Source organism: Schistocerca serialis, chromosome 5, assembly GCF_023864345.2.
Source record: "Schistocerca serialis cubense isolate TAMUIC-IGC-003099 chromosome 5, iqSchSeri2.2, whole genome shotgun sequence".
NCBI lineage: Eukaryota > Metazoa > Arthropoda > Insecta > Orthoptera > Acrididae > Schistocerca > Schistocerca serialis.
The window spans coordinates 571,251,067-571,275,476 of record NC_064642.1 but is presented as its reverse complement, the minus strand read 5'-3'; the positions used below and the strand labels follow the sequence as shown (position 1 = coordinate 571,275,476).

Below are 24,410 nucleotides of genomic sequence, written 5' to 3'. Positions count from 1 at the left end.
ATTTCACAAATTTTCTAAGTTGCACTGAAGATTTTCTTAACCCCTGTATTATCTAAGTGTTTGTTCTGGTTTTTAATTTAACTTTCTTAAGAGTGAATGCAATTTCATAGTTAGATTTGCAACAAGGTAAACATGACTCAAACTTCATACCTCCATTTTCATATTTGTCTTAATCCCACTTTGAATTTTTTAACAAAGAATTAAATATCCCAATGTTGTCCTCATTTATACGTCTTCTATAAAAGTATTCCTCACTTTTCCTACAATTTGTGCTAAGTGCATTATTTACACTAAATTTCGTTGTTTCATGATCTGAGATCAAGTGTCAATCACTTCTACATTATGATGAAATGTTTGCAAGTCAAAAAATATTTGATCAATTGTAACTATGGAGGTTTTTTCCAATCTATTGTGTTCATGGCCAGTGGGTGGTAAATTATGTGAATATAAGAAATTATTCAGTTTTGATACCTTTGGCAGGTTATTTTGAAGTTTACATTGAAGTCTCCAATTCCAACCATATTTTCTCTAAAATTCCTTAATTCACTAAAAAAATCTTTCTACACTGTCCAAAAATGCCATATAGTTGCCAGATGGGGATTGGTATATGCACACAATGATTATTTTTGGTTCTTTAAGTTTGCAAGCACAATATTCAAACACTTTTTCAATGTTGTTTATGTTACTGAACTTAATCCCTTTGCATTCAATTCCTCACTTAACATATATGCATGTTCCTCCACCCATAAAAGTCTCTCTACAGAAGGTACTAACTATTTCAGATCTTGTTATTCTAGCAATACTAGCTCGATCTTCCTTTAACCAATACTCACTCACACATAAAACTGAAATATCCTTCAGCTGACCATATAAAAGTGCTTCTATTTCAGCAACCTTACTAGTTATACCCTGAATATTCTGGTAAAAAATTATAAGTGATATATTGCCATTGGAAACTGTCACACTGCTCACCTCAATGTTTCGTTGCCGCTTGTCTTCGACAAAAAGTCCTTGTAGTAGCCTGGTGGTGACACTCTTCTTTTGTTTGACGGGCAGATGGTTTTCACTGCTTCAGGTGGTTTAGCTGATTCTGTTGTTGTTAGTGACAGTGGTGTATGCTATCGTGTTGCTTCTGAAGATGACAACGGCCGTGTAGTGGAGCATGCCTTTCACTGGGATCACTGATTTAGGTGGTTTAGTTGATACTTTTGTTGTTGGTAACTGCCGTGTAAGCTATAGTGTTAATGAAATTAAATAATTAATGAACTTCGTATTTTTATTTATTTATTTATTTGAGTTGGCCACTTGGTAGACACCCCTCCCCAAGAGCACACATAACTGAAAGGTGCATTGGTATTACTAAGAGTGTGCTAACAGATATTTTCGAGTTACGAACCCTACTTACACGTCAATACCTCTTTAAAAAGTATATTGTTAATATAATTCAACAACTAAAGTTTTTGAGGTGGACATAAAGTACTCCCTTCCCTTTGGTAATATTTGTTATTGAAAAAATGTTGGTGCTGAGAGGGGTAATTAGATGTTAAGAGTTTTCAATGCTGCCAGAATGGCTTAAGAACTGATATCTATGGAAATGGGCTAATAAACATAATGATGGAGAAAGCATAGGAAAGTACTGATCGATTGACTGATTCATTCATTCATTCCTTCATGTTCTGGAGTCTGTAATGAGAGATTCTTGAGGGATGTGAACAAATTCAAATTTTATATCCACAAAAGACAAACAAAGGATAGAAATTGAATCTGCCCACTGCATTAACAATAAACTGTCAATGTCCTGCTTAATACTGTTAGCGTTTGCAGCAGTTTACTGTAACTCGGAAAATTACAAGGGAAGCTGACACTTCGAAAAAAAGCTGCTACTTTCTCAGCTCAATTAAACAGCGGGTGCTTATGTTCTATTAATACCACATTATTTTGACAACAACATTTATATCTTTCAAAGGCAATTGTTCCTTCCATCTGCAACAACAGAGGCCAGTTTTCAATAGTCAAGTATTTGTAATAAACTTCTGCAATGAACATGGCTACCTGCCATGAAACTAACAAGAAGTGTCAATACCTGAATCCAGACAAACAGATAATTTATAGAGAGAGTAGTTAAAGAGTGAATAATGATGTGGAAATCGATTAATAATTGCTTGAACAATTGGAAAAATTTACTGGAGAGAATAGTTGAGAAAATGTTGAAGGTTATTTATGAATCCGTGTACAATCTTGGTTGAAATTTAACTGATACCAATATCAACAGACCTTTAATACCATTACATTCAAGGTCAATAACCATAATTTGCATTACATACTGCTGCTCCCAGTAGTGTACCATTCCAAATAATCTCTGCAACCACTAAAATTGTCAATCTGTCACACGAAACACAACATTTTTAGTGTAATTAAACCACGTTCAATAGGTGCCTACCAAGTCCGAGTCATTACTTTCAATAAATTCCATTGTAGTTAGTCTTGATTGTGACAATGTCAACGCAGGAATGCTCCTCCGTATATCAAGTAAATTATTCTTGTCTGCACCGAACCTCTTAATGCAGAATCTTGGCAGCGAGTGAAGTGATGAACAGATAGAAGTTACCTTATAACGGTGCAAATAAATATTCATCTTCTAACAACTTTTATATTACTTTTAACAAACAGTTAAAATACACCTTTTTAACAATGCTGGTATGATTGAGCCAACCATATGTCCATAAGCTACCGCTTCCCGAAAAGAAGGGTGAAGATACATGAATTAATAAATTGAAGAGCATATTTATTGCTTTGTTTCATACAGGTATTTAACAACGTATCAAAACATTATCATTGCCGCAAAACACCTCGTTAATTTACTTTATGTCAGCTTCTTTGCCTTAGAGCTCATTCAGTTTATGTATTTCTTATATATAAGAAAAGAAGAAAACAAAAAAATAATATGATTCAATACAATTGCCCCCCACTGTGCACTGATGTCATATGAAGCTGCACAGTATCTGAGCTTATTTCACTTTGAGGTTTGATAATCCTGGCCAGTATGGGCATAGCCTTTATTTTTGGTCGTTGGAGAGATCCTGAATGGTTATCAATCTATATGGGCATATCAGCTTCTCTTAACACATACATATATAAGTTTTCTCTCCTAACAAAGTGCAAATGTAACCGCATAGTCCCACTGTTGTCAGTCAGCATCTGCACAGTGTTTAGCTTACGTAGTATGCACACACAGACCAACATCTCTTATCATCACAGTTCACGCTCACATGTTGAGTACAAGGCCAGAGCATCTGTGTCGTATATTTACAGTGGCTTTCACTGCACAAATTCGTAAAGCTTGTGTTCACCAGTGTGATCCATTATGAAATCTTCGATGGGGTGACAACCAGTTTTCATATCAGTGCCCGAGGAATTTATTTCACCTTGTCACTCTCACTTATTCAGTTGGGGGACCAGCTGTACAACCAACATCAGTCAACGAGTTAAGTTCCTTGCCGCTTTCATGACACTGTTGAGCACAGAAAATTCATGTTACAACGAAGTACTGTCATTTTTAATTTACCATGCACACACTCACGTATTGTTTTAACACACGTACACTTAACACTTTGCAGTCAGGTTTCATATGTTTTTGCACTTTGTTTTTGAGCATCCTTCATACAGTTGCAATTCAAAAAGTTTATGGAGTGTCCTTTCAACATAATGTACACATAATATAGTAAAATACAAGTACAAAATACACTTATACTATACATTTGCTGACATGCCACTATCATTGCTCATAAACATTACAGTCTGTAACATATTCTATCCCCTTTTTACATATAGGGTCATTACTTGCCATTTAATTTTAATCAATTTTGTCAGATTTATTTTCGTTACATTATTCGAATCCTATTATATGAGTACACATTTACTCTCATTTGGTTATACATGCTTCATATACCATTCATACAATAATACATTCTTTTCATTTATAGCATAAATTGACATACATTTCATTTCAATTTACAATGATGTCTTGTCTGACTATATTTATCAATCCAGTTATGTCTCATTAATAGACTTAACTGTCATCCCAACAAAATAATTTGTTGTTTCCAAGCACAACTCAGATCTGATGATACCAATCTACTTATTCAGTGTTTAAAGGTACAGCTCAATATTTACTTGTTATGTTCATTGTATAGAGGATAACCATTTCATATGCTGAGGTATACTGAATTGTATCATCAATGCTATATGTTGTGTACAATGAGCATAAAATAGTGTATATATAAGTAGAAACGTGTAAAAATTTCAATGTAAATCAGGCATTTAATGCTTTCACGGGTAGTCGACACTCACAGTAGTTATGTTTCGACCCCTTGATTATTTGGTAGTGCTCCACCTTAGTTCAGCATCACTTTGTTTCACTCTGAGACGCCTGGACACTTCCCTTGCCGAGAGCCCTTCCTGGCACTAAGTAACGATGTGGACGTGATCAAACTGCACTATTGACCATCTAGGTATGGTTGAACTACAGACAACATGAGCCGTGTACCTCTTTCCTCGTGGAATGACTGGAACTGATCAGCTGCCGGACGCCCTCCATCTAATAGACACTGCTCATGTATGGTTGTTTACATCTTTGGACGTGTTTAGTGACATCCTTGAACAGTCAAAGGGACTATGTCTGTGATACAATATCCACAGTCAACATCTGTCTTCAGGAGTTCTGGGAATCGGGGTGATGCGAAACTTTTTTTGATGTGTGTATACGTATCAGGAGAAAAACAGCTATTCTGAAAAGAGCCACTGCCCCTCCTCTTACTTATTTGCTGTCTGTATCTAATACTTCAAACAGACAATTTACCTAAATTCACACAGAACACTATCACCAATCTGTATACTGTCACAGGTAAGATCCAATTAATATAAATGTTAGAGTTAAGCATAATTTACATCCATTGGTACAAATAGTCTACTAAATTATAGTAGTCACTAATGTCTGCTAAATTATAGTAGTCAGTAATAGAATATCCTTTTACTATGTTCTCCAACATGTGGAGAAACAAATGTAACACTTAAAATCAGAAAATTGGCTGATAAGCACATCTGTAACCCAAAGAAGCTGTAAAATTTCTCATATAAGTTTTATCTCTGTCAATCCTCCCCAGTTGTTTCAGTATTAGTTGTTGGCAATGTACTGCGTTTAAACCATTATTCTAAAAACTTTCAGTTGAATAATGCTGTTCTAAACTCAACTTATAACTGAGTGACACATAAAATCTGAGTAGACATATGCTTTACATTTCAATGTAATCCCCATACACTTCAACATCTTTTCAGAATGTTTTTTGTTAGTCATGTGACCCACCATCAGAATCTGGAGCCACTAGTCAACTACTCAGATACGAACACTATCCACCATCTTCTCCTCTTATGAGTGTAAATATCCACATATTTATTTTCATGAATATACTTGGATGGATCCTACAGTGAGTTGTAAGAGAGGTGTTGTACATTGAGAAACTACACCACTGAAATCTGCAAAAAGCACTAGCTGATTCACAGCTGATCACTTGTTTTCAAGCAGAAGAGTTATAACCTCATCATACATATCCTTTTCCTAGTTTTAGACATTTCTGTTTCACAATAAATCCTAAAGTAAATGTATTCTCTTGTTGTATGAAACCTGCTGACAAAATATGTCTCTAGTTTTCAATAATCAAGCCATAATTTTCAATTCAAAGCCACCCGTTTTAAAATAACAGTCTTATTTGGTGGACGGGTGTCTTACCATCCAGCCCTTTTTCTGTAACACACCATTCACAAACTGAAGACAAGATATCTATGTGGAGCAACAAGTGGCAATTGACTCTATACAATAAGAAATATGAGGTCATTCATATGAATGCTACATGGAATCCATTAAATTTTGATTACACAGCGAATCACTCAAACGTAAAGATTGTCAATTCAACTAAAAATCTAGGGGATTACAATTTCAAACAACTTAAATTGGAAATGGTGAACCAAAATTTGTGTTTCATTCACAGAACACTTAGAGGATTAAACAGATATAATAAAGAGACTAGCTGCAGTAGAGTAGGCTTGTCCATCCTCTTCTGGAGTACTGGTGTACAGTATGGGAATCTTACTATACAGGACTGAAGAAGGACACCGAAAAAGTTCAAAGATGGGCAGTTCATTTTATATTATCATGAAAAAGAGGAGAGAGTGTCATGAATATGATATGCAAGCTTGGCTGGCAATCATTGAAACAAAGACACTTCTAACTCAACAATATCTTTTCAAGAAATTTCAGTCACCAACTTTCTTCCCTGAATGCAAAAATACATTCTTGACCCCCACCTGTATTGGGAAAAGTGATCATCATAATAAAATAAGAGAAAGCTGAGTTCATGTGGAAAGATTTAAGTGCACATTTTTCCCAAATGCTATTTGAGAGTGGAATGAAAGTGGAACAAACAAAGTAGTCTGATGAAATATCTGTCAGGCACATTGTGAATTGTAGCATACTCATGGATATGTAAATGTGGATCTGAAGTCATAATACAGTTCAGTAATTCATCTCCGCTTTCATGAGTAATATAAAGAAAGACTAAAGCTTTAAAATATTCCATCTGTAAAGAGAAAAGAGTAATGATACAACATTATGAAAATTCAGTATTAAGATTGGATACAAACATAATTTTTGTAATTTGAAAGATGTGGTAAATGAAATACCAGTCTAAAACTATGATTATTATTATTGTCTCTTTTTTTTAAATGATATCTGTGTGATAACAAAAAGTTCCTCTACCACTTGAACTTGTTAGTGCTGTAATAACCTGGTACCGAACTGTGTTAGACACAAATGACATACATCAGCCTGTGAATAAGTTACTAATAAGTTACATACATGGAACATGTTGTCTGATGGCCATTTTGACAAAGAAGGTTGTTCCATGATGAGGGTATAAGATTTCAGAGTTGATAGTACATGGCTAATCTATCAATTTGATTTAGATTTATTTTTTTATGAGAATAAAAATCAAACCAGACACATCTTTGTAATAATTCCATTTATTTGCAAATACCTGCACCAGCTGCTACACTCACAATATTTGTACGAAAATATGTCACCCAGTTTTTACACAGACATGGCTTTTGTCACATAAAATTCTATTGTATCCATTCAGAATGCCCCAGTATTACTTGAGGAATGTCACAGGCACAAAATTCTTGCCAAAAGATCCTCTTCAGCCTCAACAGATGCCTTGTACGCAAGACTTTTCATTTGATCCCACATGAAGAAATCAATGGCATGTAATCAAGTGAATAAACTGACTCCATAACAAAACCTCTTCTTTACGTCCATTTATCATGAAATATTTGATGAATGTATTCAAACAAAAGATGTGCAAATTGAACTTGAGATCTCTGGCTCAATAAACTTCACTTGAGAAAAGTGCATTTAGAGAAAAATTAGGATTGATTATACAGTGCTGCAGCATCATTCACTCAATGCTGTGTATCAGAAGACAATGAGGAATAAAGAGGTTTGCACTTTTTGTGAATGGTAGGGATGTAGCTATTGTTTTTGTATTACTTTCCACACAGTACTGTTTTGAACACTCATTGCACATGGAAATAACTGAGCACTGATGGAAGGCCCACATACACCTAACCATGCACTACTTCTTTCAGGTTGATCATTCATAGAGTTGACTGTCCTCCATAGGTCACCATATTCTGGTGCCACTTGGTCTGTTTACCTTAAATGTTGGCACAGTAATGGAAATAAGATGTATTCTGGATGTATCGCATGTGGGTAGCGGGCCAATATATGAGGGTTGAAACTTAAATAGTGGCAACTACTTATTCACAACCGATACAATTGAGTTACATGTTTGCACTTGTTACTGTCCTTCAAAGTAGTCACTAGCATTGTGTAGAACCTGTTGTCAGCGATGTAGAAGGTGTAGTATACCGTTAGCAGAGCCTTATCTGTTGAAGGTGCAAATGGAGCGGTCTACTGCCTCTCGAATCTCTGGAACACTTCTGAAGCTAATGCCATGAAGTGGTTTCTTCATCTTTGAAATCAAATCAGAGTCACAAAAACTTAAGTCTGGGGAGTCTGGTAGATGGTACAGTACTTCCCAGTCCCATTGACCGAACAGAGCAGCAACAGCTTGTGCTGTATGCACCCACACATTGTTGCGCAAAATGATGGGTGGATTGCGCAGAACGTGTCGCCGTTTCTTTTGCAAAGATGGTCACAGGTGATGCTCCAAAAACTAACAGTAATACTCTGCACTGATGGTCTGCTGTGGAGGAATGTAATGCATTAGGATAACACCATCACAGTAGTACACGAGAATCACCATAACTTTAGACCGCTCCATTCGCACCATCAACAGAAAAGGCTCTGCTAATGGTAACTCTATCCATCCACATCACTGGCAACTGGTTCTACACAATGCTGGTGACTACTTTGAAGGACAGTAACAGGTGCAAACATGAAATTCTTTTGTATCGGTTGTAAATAGTTGCCACTAAGTTCCAACCCTTGTAACATATTACCTGTCTGGGCTGATATTCTTTACAGATCAACTACTAAACAAAGATTGCAATTTTACAGATTTTTACATCAGAAGTGACAATGTTAGTACATCTACCACAATATTTACAATACTTATCAGAGATTCTCAACTCCATCCCCCATGATGTATGCCTACATATTGATCAAGTGTGTTTGCACTGCAATAATTGAATTTAATATGCTGTACATAAAACAATTTGTAGGTATTCATATTCCACTAGTAGAATTACCCTTTTATGCTTGGCTATGAAAACACATGGCACAGTAATTCTTAGACAACAGGATGCACTTCCCTTTCTACAGCACCCCCCGCCCCCAAAACGATGGTATCATCATCACAAAAATACTTTCTACACGTAGGCTGAGTGTCATTCCACGAGGAACACTTCATATTTGGAGTTTGTGACAAAGCGAGCTGGGATCTCGACTTCCTCTCTTATTTTGCCATCTGCCTCCTTAAATTCATTTCATTTTTCTTCTTGCCTAGAGAATGGGTGGACCTCAGTCTTAAGGAATATAGAACCAGGTCTAATTTTGTGCTTAGTTTTGTGTATGTAATTAATTTCATAATTTATTTTGACTATTCCTAGTTAATATATTTTTTATAGGGCGAAATCAGTAATTGTTTCTTGACTTAGATTATGTTGTGGATTACAAACAGATATAAATTTAGAAGAAGAACTACAATTTTTAAGGTGTTTATTTTTATCTATTACAAAACATATAAGCAAAGCCAGCCCTTAATTAATTTCAAAATAATTAACATGTTTGTCAAAAGCATTGTTTGCATAACTATATCAGTTAATTTCAATGTTTAAACAAATAATTCAGCCTAACCTTTGTGACAGAAGGAACTGTTAAAAAGGAGGAATTTTTTGATCTGTTCTGTTAACTGAATGAGCTATGCTTTAATTGTAATTTCTGTAATTTAGACACTGAACAATGTATACTTTCAGTTCCTATTATTTGGAAGATATATGAAGGCAGAATTTTTGGTCCCAAGGTAGTCAGTCCACAATTGATTTTCAGAGGGAAATTATGTAATTTCATTATAATGTAATTTCATTATTTACACAAAAAATTCAGCCTAATCTTTGTTATAGAATGAACTGTTCAAAAGGAGGAGTTTTTCAATATATCCGGTTAACTGAATGAGTTATGTTTTAATTATTACTTCTGTAAATTAAACATCAAACAATGTATAGTTTAAGTACTTATTATTGTGACAATATATTAAGGATGGATTTGTGGTCTCTAGGCAGTCAGTCCACAGCCGATTTTCAGAGGGAAATTATGTACTGTTTCAAGTAACAACAATGCATCAACTTAACAGTGGAATTAGTATAACACAAATAGGTCGTGGGTTAAAACAATGACAGTGTCTGTTCAATTTATTTGAGAAATAGTGTCACATGTATTGCATTATTCTGCAAGAACTGTGAACTGTGTGGTTAGGATTTTACTGCCCGTAGATGTTCAAGAGCAAACTATTGTAGCAGTATGCTGATGTTTGCCTGCAACCTATTAATGAGGCTTATCAAAATTTTCCAATAGTGAACGGGCCATACAATTATGTAATATTGGGGGTTGTGAACAGTGAAAGTAAAGAACTGTGAAATGCAACTGTGCAACTGTCAGCTACGTCGTTTACAGTGGTCAGTGTTGAACTTCCTGCCCCCCTATTTTTCAGCCAGTATGACAATGGAGTACATCGACACCGAGGACTATCAATGAAGAAATACAGCAGACGAACGTCACAAAGTGTTTATCTGGCTCTATTCGAAAACATATGAGCAAAGCCGGCCATTAATTAATTCCAAAATAATTACCAGGTATGTCACAAAAGCATTGTTTGCATAATTATATCTGTTTATTTCATTATATTAAAAACAAAGATTCCATGACTTACCAAACGGGAAAGTGCTGGTAGATAGGCACAATAAAAAAAACACACAAACACACACACAAAATTTCGAGCTTTCGCAACCCACGGTTGCTTCGTCAGGAAAGACGGAAGGAGAGGGAAAGATGAAAGGATGTGGGTTTTAAGGGACAGGGTAAGGAGTCATTCCAATCCCGGGAGTGGAAAGACTTACCTTAGGGGGAAAAAAGGACAGGTATACACTCGCGCACAAACACACCTATCCATCCACACATATACACACACAAGCAGACATATTTAAAGGCAAAGAGTTTTTTCTCCCTAAGGTAAGTCTTTCCGCTCCCGGGATTGGAATGACTCCTTACCCTCTCCCTTAAAACCCACATCCTTTCATCTTTCTCTCTCCTTCCCTCTTTCCTGACGAAGCAACCATGGGTTGCGAAAGCTCGAAATTTTGTGTGTGTGTTTTTTTTACTGTGCCTATCTACCAGCGCTTTCCCATTTGGTAAGTCATGGAATTTTTGTTTTTAATATATTTTTCCTATGTGGAATGTTTCTTTCTATTTTGTTTATTTCATTATTTAAACAAATAATTCAGCCTAAACTTTGTGATAGAAGGAACTGTGAAAGAGGAGGAATTTTTTGATGTATTCAGTTAACTGAATGACTTATGTTTTAATTGTAATTTTTGTAACTTAAACACTGAACAATGTATTGTTTCAGTGCCTATTATGCTGAGGATATATAAAAGTCCAATTTTTGGTACCGAGATAGTCAGTCCACGTCCAATTTTCAGAGAGAAATTATGTACTGTTTCAAGTAACAACAATGCATCAAATGAACAGTAGAATTAGTGTAACACAAATAGGCTGTGGGTTAAAACAATATCAGTGTATGTTCAATTTATTTGAGAAATAGTGTCACATGTATTGTATTATTCTGCAAGAACTGTGAACTGTTTGGTTAGGTATTTAATGCTCTTAGATGTTCAACAGCAAACTATTGTAGCAGTATGTTGATGCTTCCCAGCAATCTGTTAATGAGGCTTAAATTTTACTAACAGTGAACTGACTGGCCATATAATTGTGTAATATTGTGGTGGGGAAAGGGGGGGCGGATTGTGAACAGTGAAAGTAAAGAACTGTGAAATGCAGCTGTGCAACTGCTGGCTATAGCATTCACAGTAGTCAGTGTTGCACTTTCCCCCAATTTTTCAGCCAGTATAACAATGCAGTATGTCAACACCAAAGGCCATCAATGAACAAATAAAGCAGGTGAACATCACAAGTTCATAATGGAATAAAATCTGAGAGAATTGTTAATGTAGGCATCTGTCCAAGTTTTCAATATGTATGAGACAGTTGTCACCATCATTTTAAATTCCAAATTACACAAATAAGAAAAGTCTGATAATATGGGAACAATTTCCTTATCATTTAATGTTACAAAATGTTATGTTTGTTTCCTTTTGGAAAACAAGCAGTATTTCATGCATAAATTTAGATGCCTATTTGGTGTCTCAGAAACAGACAAGGTAGAAGAAGAGAAAAAAAGGACAAGTAGTTAAGAATGGGAATAGAAGTTTATGTACAGATGAGGTAACCACAGAGTGGTGAGAAAAGAAGAACTGGTGCTTGGAGGCTGAACTGGAGAGAGAAGAGGTGAATGAGACGAGAATAAATCACACATAAAAGACAGAATGGTGGGCTAATATACGTAAAATGCAGTGTATAGATTTATTTATCACTTATGATTCATATAAAAACATACACAACTTAAACAAGGACAAAATGATGGTCATATCATAGGATGTGTTGGTGGGCACATTTCCAGACAGTTTAAAAATTGCTAAAGTCATCCCTATCCATAAGAAAGGAGACAAAACAATTATAGAAAATATAGACCAGTTTCATTATTATCAGGCTTTAGTAAAATCATACAAAAAGTAATGTATAATAGGTTAATGAAATTTTTAGAGGAAAACAAAATTCTCACTGATTCTCACCATGGATTCAGGAAAAATAAATCAAGAACAAAATAAATCAACAACCAGTTCAGTTGATGATTTTATAGAAAATGCCCTGCAAGCAACCTTCAAACAGCTGTTAATAAGACTACAAAACAGCTAAATAGATGGTATGAGGGGAATAAACACCAAAAAAACAACATTCCTAAATTTCTGTTTAAAACTCCAACAAAATTTCATCTTCTCCGGAAACAAAGTTTTCAGGTTTATGGCTTCAAAATAACTTCAAATGACACACACACATATAAACAAAATTAATGGAACACTAAATAAAATATGTGACAGTCTGCGTTTAATCTCTGTCAAAGCAAGTTATAGCACTGTCCGAACTGCCTACTTTGTACAATTCCACAGCATCGTACTGTACGGAAATATATTCTGGGGTAATATACCACCTATTTCAGTCTTCTTAACTCAAAAAAGAACTGTAAGAGCAATGAAACATGCTCGACAAACAGATTCTTGCAAACACCTCTTTCAAAAGTCATCACTTCTCCCTCTTCCCTGTATGTATATACTAGAAATCTGTAAATATATTAGAAAGAATTTAAAAGATGTAAATGAAAATTTTAATATCCATGAACATGATACGAGACAAAAGGAAAAGTTTCATGTCCAGTCAACAAGGACATCAGCCTACAAAACCTCCACAGTGAACAGTGCTATACAAATTTACAATAGTCTTCCATGTAAGGTAAAAGACATATCATTCTTACTCTTTTGAAAAACCCAAAGGGCATTCTTATTGGATCAATGCTTCTATTCAGTGGCAGAATTTCTAGATCATTTAAGATACAAAAGACTTGAAACAAGACAGTGCAGCTACTGCAAGAACCTTTGTGAAAAACGCTAAAATTCAAGTATCTGCTGAAATTATTACTGTATTCTTGTGTGTGTGTGTGTGTGTGTGTGTGTGTGTGTGTGTGTGTGTGTGTTTGTGTGTTTATAGGATGAATCAATAAATAAATCAAATCAATTATAAGATTAGTGTTTCATGAGAGGAACCAGTTTGTCCTTATGATTTAAAATGCTCTCAGGTGTTTTGAATCACGTAGTAGTTAATGTAAGGGGATTTTGATCATCCCAACTGCAAACTGTGTTTGTCATTTGTATCATCATATTGAACTATTAAATAAATATTATTCCAGAAAGAACCAAGGTGCTCGAGCTGGTGGTTGTGTGCGCTTCAGGTGTACTTGCTTCTGTGTAAAAATGGTGTGTGTTTCTCTTTTGCTAATAAAGACCGTGGCCGAAAGCTTTATGTAAGTGTCTTTTAGCTGTGCCTGTCTGCAACTTAACACGTCTTCTTTACAATGTAGCCATCTGTCTTACTAATTTACAGGTGAACTGTGATGTACTCACACGCTGTAAAAAACACCAAAAAAATCCATATAGATTTTGCCTCTTTGTTTTAGAGATCGAAGAGAGATAGGAGAGCTTAATACTCAGGTGTGAAATCATCTACTGACTTCAGTCAGACATATAGAAAAGAAATTGTAAATTCATATTAATTCAAACAAAAACTGGGCACTTAGTCATTCTTACTTCAAATTATGTGATAATATGGATTCAAATATTTGATAATATCTGTTAGTCACACCCAGCACTGTTCATTGTATACAGAACTCTAATAATACAGACTGTAACTGCTTATCTTTAATAAATGCCAGGACGCTGATGAAGATTTTAAGCTAGCAATATCAGAAAAAAGACAACTATTCAAGATAACTATGACAGCAGTAACTTTTTTCAAGGTAACAACAGTCCTTTTAGTTTCACTATGTTAAATTTCAGCCAGATGAAACATAAATTGCTTGTGGAAGTTTAATCACTGCAAATTATTTATAACATATGCTTCATTTTTTAATGAGTATCTCGAGACATTCCACATTCCTGAGGGTTCTCCTTCATTGTAGGTCCTATGACATGATGCAAGAGTAAATACACCATCTATAGCTCAGTGTATATTAACAGTGAGACAGAAGAAGACAAGAGTTGATATGGCTGGCTGAACAAGATATTGGCAGCATTTGTAATATGAAAATTATAAGCATAAATTCTACAGAACCCACAACAATTATAGACTGATTTCAGTATTTGCTATAATAATAATAATAATAATAATAATAAAACACCTCAAAGTCTGCTTTTTGCTGTCTTGCTAATCTGATACATACCAACAAAAATCTGAAATACTGGAGACAACTTCTTCATAATGCAGCCTTTTAAATTGACCATCCATCCATACTTTGTGCTTTAGTTGCCACAGGTATATAGTAAATAGCAAATGAGCAAACGGATTAATAATTATCTGGAATTAAAGAAACACAAATCTTTTTCTGGTTTACACACTATGCAACCTACACTAAAGTTAAGTCACCATAGCAGTTACACTGCATCACAGCAGAAAACTAACTCATTAGCAGATAAAATGTTGTTCATAAACTATTCTTTCTAAAATCTGTGATGTCAACATTAGTGCAAACTTTGTAGTATAACTGACATTAAACTTACAGCACTATTAAACTCATATAATAATACACATATGGTAAATTCAAACATGAGTATAACATATTTATATCACAGCAGAATAGATAACATAGTGATCTGCAAACACATGACAGAAAATGATAAGTATAGGAACTTGAATTTTCATTGTACTTATACTATGCTATGGTACTTAAACTATGATAGCCCTAAAATGAAAATTGTTGCACAGAAAATTTATACTAAGGAGTTACTACACTGTTTGCCAAGGGAAAAGACTAACAACAAATAAAATAATGGAAAAGTCAGCCTGGAATGTAACAACATTATGAAAAGGATAGTTGCTACTTACCACATAGTGGAGATGCTGAGTCACAGATGGGCACAACAAAAGGAATGTCAGGAAATGAGCCAACAATGCCTTCATCATAGATAGAAAATAGAAAATGCGCAAGCATGCGTGTGCGCAAGTGCTCACCCGCGCGCGCCCACACACAAACACACACACACACACACACACACACACACACACACACACACGATCACACTCTGGCTGCTGAGGCCACACTGCGAGCAACTGCACTGGATCAGAGATGCAATCAGGTGGTGGGGGTAATGAGAAGGCTGGGACAGCGGTGGGGGGGGGGGGGGGGGGGGGGGGGGGGATAGCAGGGTATAGGTAGAGGTTGGTGACAGTAAAGTTCTGCTTGAAGGAGCATACAGGGATGAGGTGGAGAGCAGATGGGGCAGGTAGGTGCTGCCAGGAGGTTAGAAGGGGCAGCGGAGATGGTTAGCAGAAAAGGAGAGAGGTAAAAAGACAGTGGTTGCATTGGTGGAATAGCGGACTGTGTAGTGTTAAATGGGAACCGGGAAGGGGCTAGAGGGTAAGGACAAGGACTAACAAATACTGAGGCTGGGTCAGTTAAAGGAACATATGTCATACTGCAAGAAGAATTCCCACCTGTGCAATTCAGAAATGCTGGTGTTGGTGGGAAGGATCCACATGGAACAGGCTGTGAGGCAGCCATTGAAATGAAGAATGTTGTATTGGGTAGCATTCTCAGCAACGGGGTGGTCCAACTGTTTCTTGGCCACAGTTTGTTGGTGGCCGTTCATGCAAACAGCTTGTTAATTCTCACACCCACATATAATGCAGCACACTGGTTGCAGCTTAGCTTGTATACCACATGACTGGCTTCACAGATAGCCCTGCCTTAAATGGGATAGGTAATGCTTGTGACCAAACTGGAGTAGGTGGTGATGGGAGGATGTATGAGACATGTCTTGCATCTACACCTGTTACAGGGATATGAGGAATGAGGCAAGGGGTTGAGAGCAGGGTAGGAGGGTAATTACAGTCTATGAGGTATTGCTGATGGTTGGTATGTTTGATATGGACAGAGTTACTGACGTTGCCATCTTTGCGGTGGAGGTCAACATTGAGGAAGGGGGCTTGTTGTGTTGAGTAGGACCACGTGAAGCAAATGCGGGAGAAAGAGATGAGGCTCTGGAGGAATGTGGATAGGGTGTCATCACTCTCGATCCATATCATGTAAACGTCATCATTGAATTTGAAGCAGGTGAGGTGTTTGGGATTCTGGGTGTTTAGGAAGGATTCCTCTAGGTGGCCCATGACTAGGCTGCAAGAGGGTGGTGCCATTTTAGTGTTCATAGCCATATCCCAGATTTGTTTGCAGGTAATGCAGGTCATGGCAATTTGGAAGAAGCTTATAGGTTTGGAATCCATCTGAAATTGGGAAAGGTAGTGTTCAATAGCAGTAAGAGCATGGGCATTAATGACGTTAGGGTAAAGGGAGGTGGCAGCAATAGTGATGAGCAGGTCACCACGTGGTAAAGGAAAAGGAACTGTGCAGAGTCATTGGAGGAAATGGTTGGTGTCTTTTATATGCGGGGTTAGGTTGCGGGCAATCGGCTGAAGGTGCTGGTCTACGAGAGCAGAGATTCTCTCAGTGCGTGCACAGTAACCGGCCACAATGGGGCAACCTGGGTGGTTGGATTTATGAACTTTAGGAAGCATGTAGATGGTAAGAGTGCAGGGAATGGTACAGCTGAGGACAGAGATAGACTCCAGGGGAAGGTTCAGGGATGGGCCTAAGGATTTAAGGAGAAACTGGAGACCCTGCTGGGTTTCTGGAATGGGGTCATTGTGACAGACTTCTTAGGTGGATGAATCTGACAGCTAGCAGAGTCCTTCTGCCACGTAATCCTTGCAGTTCAAAACAACAGTGGTGGAGCCTTTATCATCTTGTAGGATTATAAGGTTGGGATCAGTTTTTAGGTGATGGACTGCAGTTCTTTCAACAGATGTAAGGTTAGTTTGCATCTTGAGGGAATTGGGGAAAGATGGTGAGGCAAGGCTCAAGGTTAAGAAATTCTGGAAAGTTAGCAGGGGGTGATTTGGGGGCAGTGTAGTTGGATCACAGTTAGATGGACAAGTGAACTGGGTGGGGCAGGGTTCAACATTGGTCTACAGTTGAGTCTGATTGGTAGGATTGGTGGTAAAAAAGTGTTTCTACTGTATGGCATGGGTGAAGGAGAGAAGGTCTTTAACAAGTCCTACATGGTTGAATTTGGGACTGGAGCAAAAGGTGAGGCTCTTGGAAAGGACTGATACTTCTGCAGGGCTAAGGCTTTTGGAGGAAAGTTTCATGACTGTGTTCCGGGTCTGTATAGGTTTTGGATTCTGTATGGGGGGGAGGCAGTTTTTGAGGGTGAGTTTCATGACTGTGTTTCGGGTGTGTATAGGTTTTGGATTCTGTATGGGGGGGAGGCAGTTTTTGAGGGTGGGGTAAATGTAGTAGGTCTGCAAGGCAGGGTTCGTCAGCTATGAGAGGCTGGGGGGGGGGGGGGGGGGGGGGGGGGAGGAGAAGGTTTGAAGGTTATTGTAGGGCTAGTGGTAGTCGATGGTGGGAGTAGGAAGTGAACTTATCCCTCCAGTCACACACTACCACCAAAAATCCCACCGTATGGTTGCATAGGAGCATTCCCCTTATGACTCAGTACCACCAAAGATTGGAGCAACTACATCACATGCTCCGCCAGGACTTTGGCTACTTCTTGTTGTGTCCTGAAATGAGGAATGTCCAATCCACTATATTTCCCATCCCTCCCACAGTGATATTCCACCACCCATCAAACATGCACAATATCCTCGGCCATCCCTACAGAACTCCTGCTCCCAACTCTTGCCTCTTAACTTTCAAAACTAGATGCAAGACCTGTCCCATACATCCTCTCACCACCACCTTCTCCACTCTGGCCAAAAGCATCACCTATCCCATCAAAGGCAGGGCTACCTGTGAAACCACTCACAAGGAGTGTGCTGCATTCTACATGGGCATGACAACTAACAAGCTGTCTGTCTGCATGAATGGCCACCAACAAACTGTGGCCAAGAAACACATTGCTGAGCACCCCCCCAACACAGCATTCTTCATTTCAATGACTGCTTCACAGCCTGTGCCATCTTGATCCTTCCCACCAACATCTGCTTTTCTGAATGGCACATGTGGGAACTCTCCCTGCAATATATCCTATGGTCCCATACCCCTCCTGACCTCAACCTCTGTTTGTCTCTATCCTTAACCTTAACCCCCTTCCCTGTTCCCACACCAGTACTACACAGTCAACTATTCCATCAATGCACTCACTCTTTTTACCTCTCTTCTTTTCCGCTAATCCCCACACCTGCCCTCTGTCTGACCTTCTGACAGCACCTAGCTGCCCTAACCTCTCTCCACCCTGTTCTTGTATGATCCTACAAGTAGTACTTTACTGCCCCCACCCCTACCCTGCTATCCCACACCCCTCACCCACAGCCTTCTCCTTATTCCCACCACCCAGTTGCATCTCCCATGATGTGCAGCAACTACACTCCTGGAAATGGAAAAAAGAACACATTGACACCGGTTTGTCAGACCCACCATACTTGCTCCGGACACTGCGAGAGGGCTGTACAAGCAATGATCACACGCACGGCACAGCGGACACACCAGGAACCGCGGTGTTGGCCGTCGAATGGCGCTAGCTAAGCAGCATTTGTGCACCGCCGCCGTCAGTGTCAGCCAGTTTGCCGTGGCATACGGAGCTCCATCGCAGTCTTTAACACTGGTAGCATGCCGCGACAGCGTGGACGTGAACCGTATGTGCAGTTGACGGACTTTGAGCGAGGGCGTATAGTGGGCATGCGGGAGGCCGGGTGGACGTACCGCCGAATTGCTCAACACGTGGGGCGTGAGGTCTCCACAGTACATCGATGTTGTCGCCAGTGGTCGGCGGAAGGTGCACGTGCCCGTCGACCTGGGACCGGACCGCAGCGACGCACGGATGCATGCCAAGACCGTAGGATCCTACGCAGTGCCGTAGGGGACTGCACCGCCACTTCCCAGCAAATTAGGGACACTGTTGCTCCTGGTGTATCGGCAAGGACCATTTGCAACCGTCTCCATGAAGCTGGGCTACGGTCCCGATCACTGTTAGGCCGTCTTCCGCTCACGCCCCAACATCGTGCAGCCCGCCTCCAGTGGTGTCGCGACAGGCGTTAATGGAGGGACGAATGGAGACGTGTCGTCTTCAGCGATGAGAGTCGCTTCTGCCTTGGTGCCAATGATGGTTGTATGCGTGTTTGGCGCCGTGCAGGTGAGCGCCACAGTCAGGACTGCATATGACCGAGGCACACGGGGCCAACACCCGGCATCATGGTGTGGGGAGCGATCTCCTACACTGGCTGTACACCACTGGTGATCGTCGAGGGGACACTGAATAGTGCACGGTACATCCAAACCGTCATCGAACCCATCGTTCTACCATTCCTAGACCGGCAAGGGAACTTGCTGTTCCAACAGGACAATGCACGTCCGCATGTATCCCGTGCCACCCAACGTGCTCTAGAAGGTGTAAGTCAACTACCCTGGCCAGCAAGATCTCCGGATCTCTCCCCCATTGAGCATGTTTGGGACTGGATGAAGGGTCGTCTCACGCGGTCTGCACGTCCAGCACGAACGCTGGTCCAACTGAGGCGCCAGGTGGAAATGGCATGGCAAGCCGTTCCACAGGACTACATCCAGCATCTCTACGATCGTCTCCATGGGAGAATAGCAGCCTGCATTGCTGCGAAAGGTGGATATACACTGTACTAGTGGCGACATTGTGCATGCTCTGTTGCCTGTGTCTATGTGCCTGTGATTCTGTCAGTGTGATCATGTGATGTATCTGACCCCAGGAATGTGTCAATAAAGTTTCCCCTTCCTGGGACAATGAATTCACGGTGTTCTTATTTCAATTTCCAGGAGTGTAGTAGCGTGGCCTCAGCAGCCAGAAACTGTGGTTATGCATGTTGAATAGCATTTGCATGAGTGAGTGTGTGCGTGTGTGTGTCAACGAAGGCCTTGTTGGCCTAAAGTTCATTTTCTGACAGTCTTTTTGTTGTGCCCGTCTGCAACTCAGCATCCCTGCTCTTTGGTGTGTAGCAACTATCCTTTTCATAATATTGTAGCAAATAAAATAAGTTTTATGATGCATCATTAATAAATTATGTTATCAATAGCCTTCAGTATACATTTCACAATTTAATATGGCTATTTATAAGCAGTGTCTGTTCCTTTGGACATGCATGCATTTCCAAAGGAATATAACATCAAACTTTACAGACACCATCAAATACAGACATGCACTAATGTATTTCATGCCAAAATGTAGGTAAACTGACACAAGAATACTAAATAACTCTCTTTCTGTATGGGAATCCTGTAACTGTGAAAGCAATAAAGCACTTTGGGAAACAGGCACGGGAACATATGGAAGTTTGGGTCTGTCAGAAAGCACACTCAGGTAGCCGAAGTGCTTATAGCAACCACTTGTATACAGTGAAAAACTCAGGTTTGAGTGCCAGAATGGCAAAAATGCCCATTTGTTTCTAGTAAATTATATAGCTGTGGTGGTATCATATTTGTAATTTGCAAATACTTTTCATGATTTAATAGGGCTATAAATCATCAACAGTCTGTTCTTTCACACATGCATACACTGCAGTGAACTTCATAGGCACTGATAAATATAAATACTATGCTAATGTATTATAAAGTAAGAAAACTGTAACATAAAAAAATATTAAGTCTACTATAAATATTCACATACTGTGTGTTGGCATTATTTTATTACGAATATGAAGAGTTGTATTAAGTGATAACATGCATCTTCAGCATGGGATGGCAATTGCGGCAACTTATTGAGATGAAATACCTGCGTGGACATGGCAATAAGGATTCCACAGACTGCCATCCAAACCCAGGAGATGTCAACTGTCGAAATTTTAGCAGCAAATTGCCATAGCATTCACACAAAGTTCCTGAATTTATCATGCTCCAGGAAAGTTCTCCTACTCAAATTATTCCAGGAAGCAAGTGGTGGATGAAACCTGAAGTAGAAAGCTACAAAGTATTTATAGAGGCAGGCAACTTACATTGGAAAAACAGGCTAGACCCTTAGAAGGGGACTGCTCATTACAGTCGACAAAAATACTGTCTCTATTGAGGTAGAAATCGAATCTAACTGTGATGTTACATGGACATGAGGAACTGGCCTCAGCGAACTCATATTAATCATAAGATGCTATTTCTGGCCACCCATTTCCACTGTAACAGTTGTAGAATCATTCAAAGAAAGTCTATGTTCAGTACCATGGAAATACACCAATCATACAATATTAGTTGGAGGCAACTGAGTATGGCATTGAGACATCTATGGACTCATTGCAGATGGTACAGATAGGCAGTCTTGTGAATTAGTTCTGAACACTTTTCTGAAAATTGTCTGAAGGAGCTAGTTCGGCAACCCACATGAAATGTAAATGCTTTAGACCTTCTAGCTGCAAACGGACCAGATGTTATTGACAGTTTCAGTATAGAGACAAGGATTTGTGATTATGATGTCATCATAGTGATGATGTTTACTAGTTAATAAATCCATCATGAAAGCTAGGAGGGTATTTATGCTAAAAACAGCAGATGCACAGTTATTAGTATCCAACTTAGGCAGTGAATGGACACCATTTAGTTGCAATAAGATGGAATTATGGATAAAGTTTAAACTGACTTTCATTCCTACTCTACAAATGTACGTGAGGAGTAAGTGGTTAAGGATAGAAATGACCCACTGTGGTTTAATAATAAAATTTGGAAACTGCCAATGAAGCAGAAATTGTTCTACTGTCAAGTAAAAAATGAACATCGAAATGTGGACAGGCAAAAGTTAGTAGAATCTTGTCTGCCTATAAAAAGATCAATATGCAAAACATACAACATCCACTTTGACATGACAGGAAAGGATCTGCCAAGAGCCCAAGAAAATCCTGGTCCTACATTAAATCATGAAGTGGGTTGAAGGCTTGTATCCAATCTCTCATCAAACAGTCTGGTGTGGCAATAGAAGACAGAAAAAGGAAAGCTGATGTCTTAAGTATCACATTTAAAAAGACATTCATGCAAGAGGATTGTACAGATGTACCATTGCTTGACTGTCACACAGGCCCCCATATGGAGGACATAGAGAAAGACACAGCTTACACTGAGAAGCAACTTAAACAGTTGAAAACAAGTATGCTGCCAGGTTCAGAAAGAACCCAATTCAGCTTTAAAGAGAGTATTCATCATCACTAGCGCCTTACATTGCAAATCTCTTGTCCATTGCAAAGTCTGAAGCAACTGTAAAAAGCCCAGGTATAAGAAGGGTGAAAGAACTGATCCACAAAATTACAGACTAATATCCTTAACATCATTTTGCTGCAGAATTTGTGAACATATTCTCAGTTCCAATATAATAAAGTTCCATGAGACAGAAAACTCTGTTCACAAATCAACACGCTTTTTGAAAGCATTGCTCATGCAAAACTCAGCTTGCCCTTTTCTCCCGTGATATCCTGTGAACAATGGATGAAGGGCAACATGCACATTCCATATTCCTATAGTTCTGAAAAGAATCTGACACAGTGCCCCAATGCAGACTGTTAAGGAAGGTACAATCATACAGAATTGGTTCTCAGATACGAGAGTGGCTCAAAGACTTCTTAAATAATTTAACTCAGTATGTTTTCCTCGATAGCAAGTGTTCATCAAAGACTTGGGTATCATGTGGAATCCCCTGGGAAGAGCGCTATGATTGCTCTTATTCACTTTGTACACAAATTGTCTTACAGATAAAGTGAGCAGCTATCTGTGACTATTTGCTGATGATGCTGTAACACACAGGAAAGCATTGTATTGTTGTTGAGTGACTGTAGAAGGGTATGGAATGACTCAGACAGAATTTGTGTTTTGTGTAAAGAATGACAACTTGCTCTAAATGTAAAGAAATGTAAGTTAATGGAGATGAGTTGGAAAAGGAATTCTGTAATGTTCAAATACAATATTAACAGTGCACTGCTCAGCAAAGTCACTTCTATAAAACATCTGAGCATAGATTGCAAAGTGATAAGAAGTGGAAAGACCACGTAATAGTAGCAGTGAAGGTACTGCTTGAGTGTTTGAGATCCACACCAGCTGAGATTAAAGGAAGTCACTGGAGCAATACAAATGAGTGATGCCAGATGTGTTACTGGTATATTCGATCAACATGCTATGGAGAAGCTTTGTGAACTCAAGTGTGGATCCCTGGAGATATGATGACAATAATTTTGCAGAACACTGTAGATAAAATTTAGAGAACAGTCATTTGTGGCTGACTGCACAACAATCCTGCTAACATTAATGTAGATTTCATGTAAGGAATGTAAAGACAAGATAGGAGAAATTAGGGCTCACACGCAGGCATATAGACAGTCATTTTTCCTCACTTCATTTGTAAGTGGAATAGGAATGGATACAACTAGTAGTGGTAAGCTCTGCCACACCACACAGTGGCTTGCAGAGTGTGTATGCATATGCAGATGTGCGGGCTTCCCAGGAACTTTTGGTTTAATAATAAAGATATAGTGTAAAGGAAGCTAAAGAAACTTTTGTGAATGAGAATGATTTTGTGACCTGAAGCAATAACTTTAGCACATCTGTTGATGTAATTGAAGGATAGGAAAACATACCAAATGTTAATCTACATTTGGTGTGGAATGTCTATCCTTGAAATATGTTGTAAAGGAAGTAACATTTTTTATCATTAATATAAATTTATACAAGTAACAGAATTCACATTTGAAGCAATGGCCTCATCATTCTTTTGGTGCCCAGATGCAGGACATGACTTACAAATTATATGAAAAACATCCACATCAGAAGCAAGTATATGGAATTAAATAATAAAATTTTGGATAATGAAGAGAAAGTAACGTAAGTGATTATTATTTACTTTACTTCATGTAATTTTTCCTGAGGGCATGCAGCTTCACTGTATGATTAAATGATGATGGAATCCTC

At 38.6% G+C, this 24,410-nt stretch overlaps 1 protein-coding gene across 1 annotated transcript in view; it reads right to left on the bottom strand.

Moving 5' to 3' along the window:
- Positions 1 to 14,591: 14,591 nt before the first annotated feature.
- Positions 14,592 to 24,410, bottom strand: part of LOC126482091 (dynein axonemal heavy chain 12-like) — a 42,414-nt gene continuing 32,595 nt past the window's right edge. The window contains exons 7-8 of the mRNA XM_050106066.1: positions 14,679 to 14,812; positions 14,592 to 14,601 (exon numbers count right to left, since the gene is read on the bottom strand). Coding sequence (XP_049962023.1) covers positions 14,592 to 14,601; positions 14,679 to 14,812 — 144 coding nt within the window. The remainder of the gene's footprint in view (positions 14,602 to 14,678; positions 14,813 to 24,410) is intronic.